Genomic DNA, 17,990 nt, shown 5'->3' on the forward strand with positions numbered 1-17,990 from the left:
TTTATTCATGATTTCAGTATTCACGATTTCATTAATTCTATTCATGATTTCAGTATTCACGATTTCATGGTTTTTATTCATGATTTCAGTATTCACGATTTCATGGATTTTATTCACGATTTCATAGTTTTTATTCATGAATTTAGTATTCACGATTTCATGGTTATATTCATGACTTCAGTATTCACGATTTCATTGATTTTATTCATGAATTCAATATTCACGATTTCATGGTTTTTATTCATGATTTCAGTATTCACGATTTCATGGTTTTTATTCATGATTTAAGTATTCACGTTTTCATGGATTTTATTCACGATTTCATAGTTTTAATTCATAAATCAGTATTAACGATTTCATGGTTTTATTCATGATTTCAACATTCACGATTCCACGGATTTTGTTCATGATTTCAGTGTTCACAATTCCATGGTTTTTATTCATAATTTCAGTATTCACGATTTCATTGATTTTATTCACGATTATGTTTTCACGATTTCACTTATTTTATTCAATCAAAAAATAATTTGCCGAAAAAAACAATGCTTGTGACGAAAACGGTTAAGGGTTACCAAAGTGTCGACCAAATGACCCCCCAAAATTGCCAAGCTTTCGAGAGCTCCAACTTTGATTGTGGCCAAAGTTACACAAATAACACACACGCACACACACACTCACGGGTGGTCAATTGTACCGGAGTTTTATCGGATTTTCCCCCTATTGTTTCGAAGGGCTGAACGAAAAAGGGCCTCCTACGATGGGCAGAGGCCATCCGAATAAAATGAAGCAATTGAAATTGCTTGTGGGGTAGAAAGTAAGAGGAAAATTGGGGTTTTTTTTTTGTGGTAAGGATTTAGTGTACTTTTATGAACTGAGGATTGTTAGATTGATTTTTTCGGGAAACAATAGAACGAAGGGCTAAAAATAACCATTTTGAAATAATTGCATTTGGAGTTTGCCAATCAACTAACCTAATCCCGCCTAACTGGAAAAAACCTGTCAACGTCAATAGACAAAAGGTAAACACAATCCTCTACATGACATGTTTTGTATGAGTAATCCGTTCGTTTATCCGGAGAAAGTATCCACTTTTTTCTGTTGACATTCCCCCTCCTTTTCCCCATAACAAACACCTAAATAATGTAGCAACACTACTTGTTCCAAACAACAAACAAACCGTGCTTCTTCGTTAGCCACTTTCCACTCACACCCAAGTCTGTCTTCCGACCGGAAATTAATTGCTTTCCTTCAGCAAAAGGGCGATAAAGAACAAGGTCAGGCGGGGGCAGGGCGGGGTCACCCAGGATCACACACATGTCAAGTGCAAGAATTTATTGACAATCCAATTACACGAGCCACTTGTTGCGCACGCAAAACGAAACAGCAGGCCATGCACTTTTCGTGCATGGTTGCCAAAAGTGTCATTTTGGAAAAGTAAACACGGAAAGAAGTCTCCAAATTTGCCAATTTTGACATTTTTGTCAATTTTGTCAATTTTGACAATTTTGTCAATTTTGTCAATTTTGTCAATTTTGTCAATTTTGTCAATTTTGTCAAATTTGTCAATTTTGTCAATTTTGTCAATTTTGTCAATTTTGTCAATTTTGTCAATTTTGTAAATTTTGTCAATTTTGTAAATTTTGTAAATTTTAAAAATTTTGACAGTTTTGACAGTTTTGACAATTTTGAAAATTTTGACAATTTTGACAATTTTGAAAATTTTGACAATTTTGACAATTTTGTAAATTTTGTAAATTTTGTCAATTTTGTCAATTTTGTCAATTTTGTCAATTTTGTCAATTTTAAAAATTTTGACAGTTTTGTCAATTTTGTCAATTTTAAAAATTTTGACAATTTTGACAATTTTGACAATTTTGACAATTTTGACAATTTTGACAATTTTGACAATTTTGACAATTTTGACAATTTTGACAATTTTGACAATTTTGAAAATTTTGAAAATTTTGAAAATTTTGACAATGTTGACAATTTTTACAATTTTTACAATTTTTACAATTTTGACAATTTTGACCATTTTGACAATTTTGACAATTTTGACAATTTTGACAATTTTGTCAATTTTGACAATTTTGACAATTTTGACAATTTTGACAATTTTGACAATTTTGACAATTTTGACAATTTTGACAATTTTGACAATTTTGACAATTTTGGCAATTTGTCAATTTTGTTAATTTTGTCAATTTTGTCATTTTTTTTTTTTTTCAATTTTGTCAATTTTGTCTATTTTCTCAATTTTGTAAATTTTGTCAATTTTGTCAATTTTGTCAATTTTGACAATTTTGTCAATTTTGTCAATTTTGACAATTTTGACAATTTTGACAATTTTGTCAATTTTGACAATTTTGACAATTTTGACACTTTTGTCAATTTTGACAATTTTGTCTATTTTGACCATTTTGACAATTTTGAAAAAAAAGTTATTTGCACAAAATAAGGCAACAAAGCAAAACTGCTACAAAATGTCACCTTCACTCAATGTTCCGCAAGTGTGATCCGGTTTCGTATTGATCAAAACCCGGAATGTCCTTAGCAAAGAAAACCCCGAGAATGAACTGTCGACCACCGAAAGATGGATGTCAGTAATTAGTCCTAATTGTATTGAGAGATTGAAGCGGAGTGGGGACGCCGACGACAGAAAAGACCTGCCTTCTTTCGTGAGCTGGCACCACTGACTCTGACAGACGACTTGACTTGATTCTGGTAGACAACCGAGTCAGCTCTAATCGCATCAGGACGTTCTTTCCGCCATTTTCAGCCTCCCGGCCTGGAACAAGCCAATGATGGGCGATAATGAGGAGGGAAAAGGTTCACTGCCGACGACGACGAGGAGCGAGGAAAACGCAAATGAGATAATGAGATGAGCTATGATTTTACATCATTTTCTCATTGAAGTAGGCGGTGCGCGGCTTGGCTTCTTGACGTCTCGACACGTGGTGGAAGCGGCTGACGCAAGCGAAACCAAGGAGGCTGTGACTTTTGATCATTATCTTGTTAGCACGTGTACTTTCTGGAGGGTGGGCTTTTGGAAAAACGGCCTACTGAGATGGATGAAAGAAAAATACGGAGTTCAAACAAAATTCCGGAACAATGCCACGATTGAAACATCAGTCAGACAATACCGCGCTCACAATGGCACGACGATTAAGTAAATCCCAGACTCGTTCTGCTCAATTTTCACCTGAGCCAGCACCAGATAATCAACGTCACCTGCAGCGCCGGCTTCATTATCTGCCGGCTGGCAGCACTGTTAAATCCGACCAAAACCCGGCATTGCCGCGGTGCCCTCTAATCATCCCCAATCAGCGCACATATTCATCGTGTCGCCCGTCTCCCTGCCCTGTGCCAGTTCCGGAGTTCCACCCACCGGAAAGGGCCCGGGCGCAGTCATCCGCAACTCTCGCGGGGGAAAACCTCTGCCCCACAATATTGAGTAAATAAATACTGTCGTGTTGCTCCCCCCAACCCCCTCCTCTGGAAAATGCTCCGCATCGCCAACTTGGATCTGCTGTGAAAAGGCTAATTAGTATTCCAGTGTCGCGTTTAACAGTCGCAAAATTGGCGCGCTTATTTTTTGCCGTGCAGATTTTGACAGTTGATTGACTGTCACTTTGGTGAAACTCGCGTCAGGAGTTGGTAACTTCAAGCGACCGTAACACAAAACTTTGTCACGCAAATTTCCCTCCGTGCACCACGTGTTTATTGGATTTTAAGCTTTTCGTCTGACCTGGACCTCAACAACACTCTTCAAATCTGGCACCAACTGCACCGCCGCACCATTTTCCGATCGCAGCTGGCGGTGCCGACGACGACGACGGAAAAACCAAAATGAATGGCGGCAATAAATTTGTTTTGTCAGACCGAGCCAAGCGAAAATGCGGGTGTGTGTCGTGGGTGAGTTTTGGGGTGGGTTTTTTTTACCGTGTATGCGGGTGCGGGTGGGTTTAATTAAATCAACCAAGTATTGTTATTTATTTGCCGTGTCGATGTCGGTGGTTGGTCTCGGGGATGAAAAACTTCGATGTTGATTCTGGGGACGGATATTTTATGTTTTTTTCTTTCATAACAGCGGGGACTTCAAGCATCCCCGAGAAGCGGCCAGGCCTACTGCGTCACATTAACCGCAGAGTGGATTCTGTGAACGGATCACATTTCACAGAATCTACAGGGAAGGGAGGATGCGTGGACATACCGCCATCTCGTCTCTGGTCAAAACTTCCTCATTTCTTGATTGCTAAATGACACAGAGTAACCACTTCCAAATTTTCTTTGTTCAGTTGTCCCTACCGGGCTTCCCGCTATTCACAAGCCAAAAACCCTCGCGATGCATCGAGAGCTTCCTGAATAAGTAATAGTTTGCACTTCAGAGACAATATATCCACTGCAGTTGCAGGTCCACCAGCAAATGTAACGAGACAGAGTCAACTTTGCACGGTGCATGTAAATCATCATCATTTCCGCAGTTGAACACCGACAAAAATACGCGAAGGACGAACCTCACACGTGAGAGCACACACGACGTCACATAAGAAATTCATACCCCCGGTGAGAGCCAGCAAACTTTGAATCATATTTCAATCGAATTACACATTCACGAGTGGGCGCATACACATATAGAAAAGCGCTTCTCATTCAAACGATTCTCGCCGTACATGTAACGGATCATCTAGCCATTCATCCGTCGGAATGCCGACGCGCCGTTCCGAAGGAGCGAACAGGTTTATGAATATCAAATCACAATTCGTCTGTGAAGTGAAAACATCTTTCCCCGGCTAACGACTTTCGCCTGAATGGGTCGGGGATCGTTCAGCGGATCAGGCGCGGTGTGGCTTTTGTCGATTATTTTAAATTTAATTTTATTTCATCTAATTTACCTAATCGAACACAAACGCAGCTAGTCCGAAGAAAGCATCCTGGAAGAACAATTTTGTCAATTTTGTCAATTTTGATAATTTTGTCAATTTTGTCAATTTTGTCAATTTTGTCAATTTTGACAATTTTGACAATTTGGACAATTTGGACAATTTGGACAATTTGGACAATTTTGTCAATTTTGTCAATTTTGTCAATTTTGTCAATTTTGTCAATTTTGTCAATTTTGTCAATTTTGTCAATTTTGTCAATTTTGTAAATTTTGTCAATTTTGTCAATTTTGTCAATTTTGTCAACTTTGTCAATTTTGTCAATTTTTTTTAATTTTGTCAATTTTGTCAATTTTGTCAATTTTGTCAATTTTGTCAATTTTGTCAATTTTGTCAATTTTGTCAATTTTGTCAATTTTGTCAATTTTGTCAATTTTGTCAATTTTGTCAATTTTGTCAATTTTGTCAATTTTGTCAATTTTGTCAATTTTGTCAATTTTGTCAATTTTGTCAATTTTGTCAATTTTGTCAATTTTGTCAACTTTGTCAATTTTGTCAACTTTGTCAATTTTGTCAATTTTGTCAATTTTGTCAATTTTGTCAATTTTGTCAATTTTGTCAATTTTGTCAATTTTGTCAATTTTGTCAATTTTGTCAATTTTGACAATTTTGTCAATTTTGATAATTTTGATAATTTTGACAATTTTGACATTTTTGACATTTTTTTACAATTTTTACAATTGAGCAACTCTTTATGAAATCGGCCGATTTCGACCATTTTTATTTTTTGTATTTTTTTTATTTGACTCAAACTTTGTGGGGCGTGTACCTATTTTTTTCTCAATAGTCCTCAACAATACCTACAACTTTGCCCAAGACACCAAATTGATCAGAAAATTCATTCAAAAGTTACAGATATTCTAATATTTACGAACCGTTTTTGTATGGACAGCTGCCAAAATTGTATGGAGACTTGTATGGGTGAACCAGTGACACAAAATAGCTTCTTTGGTCATAGGGAAACCAAAGAAGCTATTTTGTGTCACTGGTTCACCCATACAAGTCTCCATACAATTTTGGCAGCTGTCCATACAAAAACGGTACGTAAATATTAGAATATCTGTAACTTTTGAATGAATTTTCTGATCAATTTGCTGTCTTGGGCAAAGTTGTAGGTATTGTTGAGGACTATTGAGAAAAAAATAGGTACACGGAAAAAATTTGCCGATTTTTTAATTAACATTTTTTTCACAAAAACTCAATTTCCCAAAATACGATTTTTTTGATTTTCGAGATTTTTTTTATATGTTTTAGGGGACAAAAACCCGCAACTTTTGAGCCATAGAGAAACATGGTCAAAAAATCTGCCGCCGAGTTATACATTTTTGAAAAAATAGTGATTTCTGTAAAAAATCTTAATTTCATGCAGAAACAAATTTGACGTAATTTTTGAATGTAAAATTGAATTTCCAATCGAAAAGTACCTTACAGATTTTTTGATAAAAGGCTCTGTTTTCAAGATATAGCCAACGAAAGTTTGATTTTAGCGAAATATTTGCAGTTTTTCGATTTTTAAAAATAGTGACCATAAGTGACCATTTCCAAAATTTTTTTTTTTTTTGAGAGGTTTAGAAAATGTGTTATAAAATTGTCTAAGAGACATTGAAGATTGGACCTCTGGTTGCTGAGATACAGCGGCTTAAACAAAAAGAAACACGAAAATTGAAGTTTTCTAAGTCTCACCCCAACAGCCCACTATTTTCTAATGTCGATATCTCAGCAACTAATGGTCCGATTTTCAATGTTAAAACATGAAACATTCGTGAAATTTTCCGATCTTTTCGAAAAAAGTATTTTGATTTTTTTTTAAATCAAGACTAACATTTTAAAAGGGCCAAACATTGAATATTACAATTTTCACAATTTTGACAATTTTTACAATTTTTACATTTTTTACAATTATAACATTTTTAAATTTTTTACAATTTTTACAATTTTTACAATTTTTACAATTTTTACAATTTTAACAATTTTTACAATTTTTACAATTTTCACAATTTTACAATTTTTACAATTTTTACAATTTTTACAATTTTTACAATTTTTACAATTTTTATAATTTTTACAATTTTTACAATTTTCCCAATTTTTACAATTTTTACAATTTTGACATTTTTTTCAATTTTTACACTTTTGAATATTTTGTCTATTTCAAAAATATTAATAATTTTGACAATGTTGTCAATTTTGTAAATTTTGTAAATTTTGTAAATTTTGTAAATTTTGTAAATTTTGTAAATTTTGTAAATTTTGTAAATTTTGTAAATTTTGTAAATTTTGTAAATTTTGTAAATTTTGTAAATTTTGTAAATTTTGTAAATTTTGTAAATTTTTGTAAATTTTGTAAATTTTGTAAATTTTGTAAATTTTGTAAATTTTGTAAATTTTGTAAATTTTGTAAATTTTGTAAATTTTGTAAATTTTGTAAATTTTGTAAATTTTGTAAATTTTGTAAATTTTGTAAATTTTGTAAATTTTGTAAATTTTGTAAATTTTGTAAATTTTGTAAATTTTGTAAATTTTGTAAATTTTGTAAATTTTGTCAACTTTGTAAATTTTGTAAATTTTGTCAATTTTGTCAATTTTGTCAATTTTGTCCATTTTATCAATTTTGTCAATTTTGTCAATTTTGTCAATTTTGTCAATTTTTTCAATTTTGTCAATTTTGTAAATTTTTCAATTTTTTCAATTTTGTCAATTTTGTCAATTTTGTCAATTTTGTCAATTTTGTCAATTTTATCAATTTTGTCAATTTTGTCAATTTTATCAATTTTGTCAATTTTGTCAATTTTATCAATTTTATCAATTTTATCAATTTTGTCAATTTTGTCAATTTTGTCAATTTTGTCAATTTTGTCAATTTTGTCAATTTTGTCAATTTTGTCAATTTAGTCAATTTTGTCAATTTTGTCTTTTTTTTCAATTTTGTCAATTTTGTCAATTTTGTCAATTTTGTCAATTTTGTCAATTTTGTCAATTTTGTCAATTTTGTAAATTTTGTCAATTTTGTCAATTTTGTCAATTTTGTCAATTTTGTCAATTTTGTCAATTTTGTCAATTTTGTCAATTTTGTCAATTTTGTCAATTTTGTCAATTTTGTCAATTTCGTCAATTTTGTCAATTTTGACCATTTTCACAATTTCGACCATTTCGACCATTTTGACAATTTTGACAATTTTGAAAAATAAAATTTGACAATTTTGACAGTTTTCATAATTTTGACAATTTTCTAAGACACTCTAACCAGAAAATTGATTAATGTTTTAGCAACAAATTTCAGTTTAAGACACCGTCAATTTTTTATGCTGATTTGTACAAGCTACCACGTTCGATTTGAACACTGAAAAATTATGAGTTCGAAATTATTTGAAAAGTATCATTAAAACATGAATTAAAATATTTTTTTTTCATAAAAAAAAGCTAAAATTAGTTGAATTGATTTTTTCCGTGTATCTAAATTTGAAAAGGGACACAACAAGCAAAGTTGCAATCAACCGCTCCGTACGCTTAACAATGACGTCGGAATCGTATAAATTTTCAAATGAGACTCTCTGTCTGATTGGCCTCCGGATTACTGTAGAATTGTTCTGCCTTGTTGGTAGCATGAACTAGGATCATCGTAATTCACACTAGTGTCCGTACGTCGTGTTGAGCTTAATATAAACGTATAATTTATGATGGAATAGTAGGTTTAGATCGGTGATCTAATTATTTAAATCATTTATCTATTTTTTAGATTGGTAATCTAGTTATTAAACGATAGTTTTTTTTTAGATCTTCGATCTACTGGAACCTATTGCAATGTATTTTCAACAACAGAGCCATATTATGACCCATCAATTCCCACCGTAATCATGCTCCATCACGCCATCCCAGCATGCCACGTGACAAGAAAGCGCGTCGTCGCAGGAGACCAATTAATCACCCTTTCGACCAGAGTCTACTAAGACCTGCTAGTATGCAGCAGCAGCAGCTGTCACTTTCTGACTTAATTTGAAGCTCACCTAAAATTGCATGCACTTTGTCTTCCCTCCCGCTCCCTCCTCCCAGGTGAAAGTTATGCAGTGTGCATCGGGCAAATATGTACCCAAAACCCACGTCATCATCCTGCCTGCCAGAAAGGCTGTTGACTCAAGGGACTCTCGAGGGGTGGTTGGTTGAAATGGACCCGGGCCCCTCAAAATTTGGTCGGCAAATAGTGGAAGCCAACCGGCAGATTATTAGGGTTGCCAAATTTCGAGGACTTCGAGGCAAGGGTCCTGATTTTCGGTTCAATGAACAGAAACCACTCACTCATCGCCTATCCAGTCGTCGCCTATTCTAACCCGCTAGCATTCATGAGCGAATGATACTCGCATGCAGCCAGCGAGTGGCCCGAACTGTTCACTCAGCGAACAAATACATCGTGAAAATATTTGCCTACTCCGCCGCTCGACGACACTCACACACTAACATGCTTAGCGAAGAGCCATTCTCACAAAATGCCAGCGCGGCAGTCTTTTTGTCTTCACGCCCTCAGTTTGCCATCAATTTGATTTTTTCTTGGTGGAAGTTTCTTTGAATGGTGTCTATAATGTTATGAAATCAAAATAAATGCACAATTTAATTGATAACATTGATTTTAGGCAACCCAAATGAATGAGTATAACGCAGCGCATCAGAGAAAAAATGTTTTCAGTTCAGAGTGATCGGTGACGTTCGGCCTGCCTGAGCCGTTCGGAGACTGAGCCGATCAGAGAGAGAAGGAGAGTAGAAGCGAGAGTGTTCGGGAGCGAAGGGTGAGAAAGTGACAAACAGTAGGAATTCATCAGGGCAGTATCGCGTCGCCTGCTATTTGTGCTCGCGAATGGAGTGGTTGATTTTGAACAATCAGGACCCTTGCTTCGAGGACTTCCAGTCTGCCGAGCTCGACAATGGTGGGTGCACACCGCAATCGCGTTTTTGTTCCGCCAAGGTTGGTGGTGGTGCCAACTCGGGCGTGATTATTGCTCAAATCTACCCACACCGACCGTTGGCAGTGAATGGGGCAGATCCTTTTGCGCCTGGAAGGTTTTTAATTGGATTTGCTTAGGGGGGAGTCTCAGTAGGCGTTGGGAGAAATTAAGTCGTGAAATTTGTGGTTTTGAAACCCAGACGGATGATTTTTAAAGGCAGTCAACGACTTTCAATATTGATAAACATTTGTAAGGTTCCACAATCCATCGCCAACTCACCACTGCCTACTAAGAGGTTAAATCCCCAGTGGGCAGCAAAGCCAAACAAAGCCATCTCACGGCACACTAATCGAAGGAAGCCATGAAGACACGGCGGGAAATTCGCTCGCGACATTTTAATTAGTTCGCGAAAAAGCAATTAAGGAGACCCGCACACCACTGCCACACCACCTTAAACGGCAGTATCAAATTTCCAGAGTAAATAAACTTTGCCCAAAGACGGCGTTGGCTTCTTCGTGTCGTCCGGGGAGTAGCGGAAAATTTGGCGGGTTTTTCGTGGAAATCCTGGGCCACCAAACCCCACTCTAGAGTTCAATGACGTCGTTTTCAGTGAAAAACAATTAAGTTTAAGTCTTGTTAACAACAGTTGGGTAAACAACAACAAACGGCGACGACGACGACGAGGACGATTGCGGGGCCGCCTACTGTGATGAGTTCCTGGAGAAGAAGCCGGGTCGGGAAAACAACTGCTTATTGGCTCTAGAGGATGTCGGTGAAGAGTGGAGCAACTTTGCAAAGACAAGTAGGCGACGATGGCGTAATTCGATAAGAAGACAAACTCTTCGGGCCTGCTTTGTTTGATTTGTTAGATCCAAGGTGGGACACAACGGAGCTGATTAATTTAAACTTTAATTGAAAGAAGCTCGTTTAGCGTGCTTTTCATTAATTGATATTCCTTGATAATTCCTGAAACAAGTTCAAAGCAGAACTTGGCATATGTCAAAACAAAAAGTATTTCTACGAATTTCTCACCTCGAAACTCTTTGATGGAAATTTTACAAAACGATCTAAATCCGCTTATAATAATTCCCTCTTAACGTTTCACAAAAGAAACAAACTCACACCTGCCTCAAAAAGAACTTCAAACATTTCCTTCCTCACACACAACCTCAAGCTTAAAGCCCCCTCGAGTTAACCTTTAATCTTCTTTTTCCCCTCCCTTTTCAGTCGATAACGGCGTGCAGTTCGACGCAGCCCGGGCCTTCCTGAAGGAGCTGGACGTAACGAACCCGGTCTGGATTGGCCTGATGCGACCGGAAAATTCGGCCCGGTTCACCTGGACGTAAGTTCACAAAAAGGGTTAAACTACTACTGACCAACAGGTGGCGCACGGCGATTGCATAGTTGCAGGGGTTTTTGCCTTTAATAATGCATGCTGCGAACTTTAATTTAAACGCAAATAATTTCGAAGAATTACATTTATGGAAATTTTATTCACAATGGGCTTTCCATCAAAAGTGTAATTTAATGATTTTAATCTGTGATTCTCGCACCCGCGGTCCAGAGCTCATTACTTTTGATTAAATTCGGGGAACTTTTTTTTTTGGAAAAAAGTGCATTTCACTTTTCCGGATCAATGCCAGCCATCAGCGCGACGACACACCAGATGCTGGATTCATTTTTATCGAGGTGTTATTTTCGTGTCATTAATTTGGATTTACGTGTAATGTGTCACAGACAAAATGATAAAAACTGTCTGAATTTCGCTGAAATTGTCAAAATTGACAAAATTGACAAAATTGACAAAATTGACAAAATTGAAAAAATTTACAAAATTGAAAAAATTGACAAAATTGACAAAATTGACAAAATTGACAAAATTGACAAAATTGACAAAATTGACAAAATTGACAAAATTGACAAAATTGACAAAATTGACAAAATTGACAAAATTGACAAAATTGACAAAATTGACAAAATTGACAAAATTGACAAAATTGACAAAATTGTCAAAATTGTCAAAATTGTCAAAATTGTCAAAATTGTCAAAACTGTCAAAATTGTCAAAATTGTCAAAATTGTCAAAATTGTAAAAATTGTAAAAATTGTCAAAATTGTAAAAATTGTAAAAATTGTAAAAATTGTAAAAATTGTAAAAATTGTAAAAATTGTAAAAATTGTCAAAATGGTCAAAATTGTCAAAATTGTCAAAATTGTCGAAATTGTCAAAATTGTCAAAATTGTCAAAATTGTCAAAATTGTCAAAATTGTCAAAATTGTCAAAATTGTCAAAATTGTCAAAACTGTCAAAATTGTCAAAATTGTCAAAATTGTCAAAATTGTCAAAATTGTCAAAATTGACAAAATTGACAAAATTGACAAAATTGACAAAATTGACAAAATTGACAAAATTGACAAAATTGACAAAATTGACAAAATTGACAAAATTGACAAAATTTTCAAAATTGACAAAATTTTCAAAATTGACAAAATTGACAAAATTGACAAAATTGACAAAATTGACAAAATTGGCAAAATTGACAAAATTGACAAAATTGACAAAATTGACAAAATTGACAAAATTGACAAAATTGACAAAATTGACAAAATTGACAAAATTGACAAAATTGACAAAATTGACAAAATTGACAAAATTGACAAAATTGACAAAATTGACAAAATTGACAAAATTGACAAAATTGACAAAATTGACAAAATTGACAAAATTGACAAAATTGACAAAATTGACAAAATTGACAAAATTGACAAAATTGACAAAATTGACAAAATTGACAAAATTGACAAAATTGACAAAATTGACAAAATTGACAAAATTGTCAAAATTGACAAAATTGACAAAATTGACAAAATTGACAAAATTGACAAAATTGACAAAATTGATAAAATTGTCAAAATTGTCAAAATTGTCAAAATTGTCAAAATTGTCAAAATTGTCAAAATTGTCAAAATTGTCAAAATTGGGTACTAAAGCCCTTTGTCAATTTTTATGTACAACGGTTGTTGGGACACGCTAGTGCCCAAACACGAAGCCCGAATAGATATAAGAGAGAATTTGAATTCGGTTACATTAGTATTAGCACACTATCACATTATCACAACGCTCGGCCAGCGAGCCCGATCACGAGAGAGTTTGGCTACCTACTTTGCGACAAGGTCAAGTTCGTGGTGATCGCCACTCACAAGTTAAGTTGAAATATAGAGTTCACACCAGCCTCACGCGTTTTTTGATTCTCGACTCTTCTATCGAAGAAGTGTTCGTTAGCCACCGATATTACACGTTTGACGACCCCTTCGTAACAACGGTAAAAAACACGATTAAAAACCATTTCTGATCACTTTTTTTCATTTTAATGCAAAAAATTTTTATGACAAGACAACATTTTTTCGATGGATCAACTATGGTTCCCTTGGAACGAGCTGTCAAGTAGGAGCTTTTTTGTCAAGAAGGACCGCGAGGTTAATTTTTCAAAATTGATTTAAAAATCCATTTTAAACTCTTTGTGGTCGTACAAAGGGTCATTGTACTCAGAAAAATAAGCTTTATCGCTGCAAACAATAATATCAGCAATCTAAGCTTCATTTTAGGACCCAATTGTCAAAATTGTCAAAATTGTCAAAATTGTCAAAATTGTCAAAATTGTCAAAATTGTCAAAATTGTCAAAATTGTCAAACTTGTCAAAATTGTCAAAATTGTCAAAATTGTCAAAATTGTCAAAATTGTCAAAATTGTCAAAATTGTCAAAATTGTCAAAATTGTCAAAATTGTCAAAATTGTCAAAATTGTCAAAATTGTCAAAATTGTCAAAATTGTCAAAATTGTCAAAATTGTCAAAATTGTCAAAATTGTCAAAATTGTCAAAATTGTCAAAATTGTCAAAATTGTCAAAATTGTCAAAATTGTCAAAATTGTCAAAATTGTCAAAATTGTCAAAATTGTCAAAATTGTCAAAATTGTCAAAATTGTCAAAATTGTCAAAATTGTCAAAATTGTCAAAATTGTCAAAATTGTCAAAATTGTCAAAACTGTCAAAATTGTCAAAATTGTCAAAATTGTCAAAATTGTAAAAATTGTCAAAATTGTCAAAATTGTCAAAATTGTCAAAATTGTCAAAATTGTCAAAATTGTAAAAATTGTAAAAATTGTAAAAAATGTAAAAATTGTAAAAATTGTCAAAATTGTCAAAATTGTCAAAATTGTCAAAATTGTCAAAATTGTCAAAATTGTCGAAATTGACAAAATTGACAAAATTGACAAAATTGATAAAATTGACAAAATTGACAAAATTGACAAAATTGACAAAATTGACAAAATTGACTAAATTTACTAAATTGACAAAATTAACAAAAAAATAATACAGATGGAAAAAAATATTTTTTTAATATTTTTAAAAAATGTTTTATTTTCTATGTCAGCAAGTGATTACAATTTTTCCCCTGCGAAATGTGGCTGAAAATCCGTTATAAGCGTATTTCACCCACTCTATTGAGCCAATTCAAAAGCTGTTTCGTTTGCGGGCGTTGGATGCTTGCATGATATCGATATAAAAAAAATGTTACAAAAAAAGAGGCAAAAGCATCAGTTTGTGTACATTTATCAATTCGTTTCAACTTTTAATGCGATTACCCGGAAAATGGAGACTAATTGGTGCACGCCGGTGGCGGCAAACCAGAAAATATACATTTTTATGTGTGCTGGTCGTTATTTGCAGTGGCAATAAGTGCGCGATGGTAATTGATACGATAGGAAAATGATACAATTATTGTTAATTGGGTGCGTTGCACAAGTTAAGTTCATTATTTGATAAAATAAATCAGCTTGCCCACATTCATGTTACTCGAATTTAAATTTTTCACTAAAAGTGTGTTTATTTTAACTATTTTGCACACATTTCAAAGCATGCTTTTCTTCCCACTCAAAGCGACGACCACTTGCCAACATTCATTATTTGCAGTTTAGTTCTTCTATTCATTCCTGGGTGAGGCAAAAGAAAGCTTTGGAAAAGCTCTCCACCGCACATTCAGAGTGCATCAAAAGCATTTTCCATCCGGTTGAGCAGTTTTTCCAACCCCACTCGCCCGTCATCCCTGCGCGCATAAACTTTATAATTATCGTTACAATAATTAAACTGCTTCCTCTCAGCAGTCGACACGGGATGCACCACGTTCATAATTCGTTTGTGAGCAGAAAAAAGCTAGAATAAATAAAAAATATCCCCGAGTAAATAGTGATTTGTTCAAAGAACCGCGCTTGATTACTTTTTTTTTTCTCTCAGCATCCTAGTTGGCCACGATCAGAGCAGGCCAAGAGCCACTTTTAAGCAAGCAAGTGATGGCGACTAGATCGAGTGGGGGGGTGAGGCGAGGTGGGATGGAAAACCACTTTGCATCGTGATTAATTCCGCGCCTGCTATGACCAACCCCTTTTTCCCGTGTTTGGAACTTTCCATAGGAACCACTTTTTAATAAGCTGTTTCCGGTGGCAGCTTTGTTGGAAAATCTGTTGGGATTTTTTTTTCACTCCTTCGTGCATTTTGACACGGCTCTTTATTATATTTTGTCTGAGTTTGCTGTCCGTCCGCTGGGGAAAAAAGTTAAATGTTTAGTTCAGTTTTTTGTTGTTGCTTTTTTTAATGATTCGTTGAAGGAAGAGGAGCAACAATTTTAAGGAGCAGCATCTGGGGGATTTTTTTTCTCTCCAATGGACTTTGCAAAGTTGAATACTAATTTAATAATTCATTTAATTGACTTGCAACTGGTGCCATTCCTATTGTATTCCAGTTTTTGTTTTGTATTCAAATATATTTTTTTAAATTATTTTTGGATTTTGTTTAGTTCTAATAATTTTCTTCTTTTGTATTTTTCTCGTTATTTTCTTGCATTTTCTTGTATTTTTACTGTATTTTTCTTGTATTTTTCTTATATTTTTCTTGTATTTTTCTTGTAGTTTTCTCGTATTTTTCTTGTAATTTTCTTGTACTTTTCTTATACTTTTCTTGTATTTTTCTAGTAATTTTTTTGTAATTTTCTTTTAATTATCTTGTATTTCCCTTGTAGTTTCTTGAACTTTTCTTGTACTTTTCTTGTATTTTTCTTGTAAAATTCTTGTATTTTTTTTCTACCTTTCTTTAACTTTACTTGAATTTTCTTGTTGTTTTCTTGTATTTTTCTTCTACTTTTCTTGATTTTTCTTGTATTTTTCTTTTATTTTTCTTGTATTTTTCTTGTATTTTTTCTTGATTTTACTTGTATTTTTCTGGCATTTTACTTGTTTTTTTCTAGTATTCTTCTTATATTTTGCTTGTGTTTTGCTTGTGTTTTTCTTGTACTTTTCTTGTATTTTTCTTGTGTTTTTCTTGTACTTTTCTCATATTTTTCTTGTATTTTTCTTGTATTTTTTCTTGATTTTACTTGTATTTTTCTGGCATTTTACTTGTTTTTTTCTAGTATTTTTCTTATATTTTGCTTGTGTTTTGCTTGTGTTTTTCTTGTACTTTTCTTGCTTTTTTCTTGTGTTTTTCTTGTACTTTTCTCATATTTTTCTTGTATTTTTCTTTTATTTTTCTTGTATTTTTCTTGTATTTTTCTTGTACTTTTCTTGTATTTTTTTGAACTATTCTTGTATTTTTCTTCTACCTTTCTTGTACTTTACTTGATTTTTTTGTAATTTTCTAGTATTTTTCTTGTATTTTTCTTGTATTTTTCTTGTGTTTTTCTTGTATTTTTCTTGTATTTTTCTTGTATTTTTCTAGTATTTTTCTTGTATTTTTCTTGTATTTTTCTTGTGTTTTTCTTGTATTTTTCTTGTATTTTTCTTGTATTTTTCGTGTATTTTTCTTGTATTTTTCTTGTATTTTTTGTATTTTTCTTGTATTCTTCTTGTTTTTTCTTGTATTTTTCTTATTTTTTCTTGTATTTTTCTTTAAATTTTCTTGTATGATTCTTATATTTTTCTTATATTTTACTTGTATTTTTCTTGTAGTTTTCTCGTGTTTTTCTTGTAATTTTCATGTACTTTTCTTATACTTTTCTTGTATTTTTCTAGTAATTTTCTTGTAATTTTCTTTTAATTTTCTCGTATTTCCCTTGTAGTTTCCTTGTAATTTTCTTGAACTTTTCTTGTACTTTTCTTGTACTTTTCTTGTAATATTCTTGTATTTTTCTTCTACCTTTCTTGTACTTTACTTGATTTTTCTTGTAGTTTTCTTGTATTTTTCTTCTACCTTTCTTGTACTTTTCTAGATTTTTGTATTTTTCTTTTATTTTTCTTGTATTTTTCTTGAATTTTTCTTGTATTTTTCTTGTATTTTTCTTGTAGTTTTCTTGTTGTTTTCTTGTTGTTTTCTTGTTGTTTTCTTGTATTTTTCTTGTAGTTTTCTTGTATTTTTCTTGTTGTTTTCTTGTATTTTTCTTGTACTTTTCTTGAAGTTTTCTTGTAGTTTCCTTGTACTTTTCTTATACTTTTCTTGTATTTTTCTAGTAATTTTCTTGTAATTTTCTTATAATTTTCTTATATTTACCTTGTAGTTTCCTTGTATTTTTCTTGAACTTTTCTTGTACTTTTCTTGTATTTTTCTTGTAATATTCTTGTATTTTTCTTCTACCTTTCTTGTACTTTACTTTATATTTTTCTTCTACCTTTGTTGTACTTTTCTTGATTATACTTGTATTTTTCTTGTATTTTTGTTGTATTTTTTTTGTAGTTTTGTTGAATTTTTCTTGTATTTTTCTTGTATTTTTCTTGTTGTTTTCTTGTTATTTTCTTGTTGTTTTCTTGTTGTTTTCTTGTTGTTTTCTTGTATTTTTCTTGTTGTTTTCTTGTATTTTTCTTGTCTTTTTCTTGTATTTTTCTTTGATTTTTCTTGTATTTTTCTTGTATTTTTCTTGAACTTTTCTTGTACTTTTCTGGTATTTTTCTTGTAATATTCTTGTATTTTTCTTCTGCCTTTCTTGTACTTAACTTGATTTTTCTTGTAGTTTTCTTGTATTTTTCTTCTACCTTTCTTGTACTTTTCTAGATTTTTGTATTTTTCTTTTATTTTTCTTGTATTTTTCTTGAATTTTTCTTGTATTTTTCTTGTATTTTTCTTGTAT

The 17,990-nt window shown here is 32.7% G+C and overlaps 1 protein-coding gene and 1 long non-coding RNA gene across 2 annotated transcripts in view; one reads left to right on the forward strand and one right to left on the reverse strand.

Moving 5' to 3' along the window:
• Nucleotides 1–17,990, forward strand: part of LOC120422526 (uncharacterized) — a 153,620-nt gene that overhangs the window by 126,758 nt on the left and 8,872 nt on the right. Inside the window, exon 3 of the mRNA XM_039585984.2 lies at nt 11,105–11,219. Coding sequence (XP_039441918.1) covers nt 11,105–11,219 — 115 coding nt within the window. The remainder of the gene's footprint in view (nt 1–11,104; nt 11,220–17,990) is intronic.
• LOC128092475 (uncharacterized) overlaps nt 1–17,990 on the reverse strand; it is a 122,450-nt gene that overhangs the window by 3,440 nt on the left and 101,020 nt on the right. The window lies entirely within an intron of this gene.

The sequence above is a fragment of the Culex pipiens genome, chromosome 1 (assembly GCF_016801865.2).
Source record: "Culex pipiens pallens isolate TS chromosome 1, TS_CPP_V2, whole genome shotgun sequence".
NCBI lineage: Eukaryota > Metazoa > Arthropoda > Insecta > Diptera > Culicidae > Culex > Culex pipiens.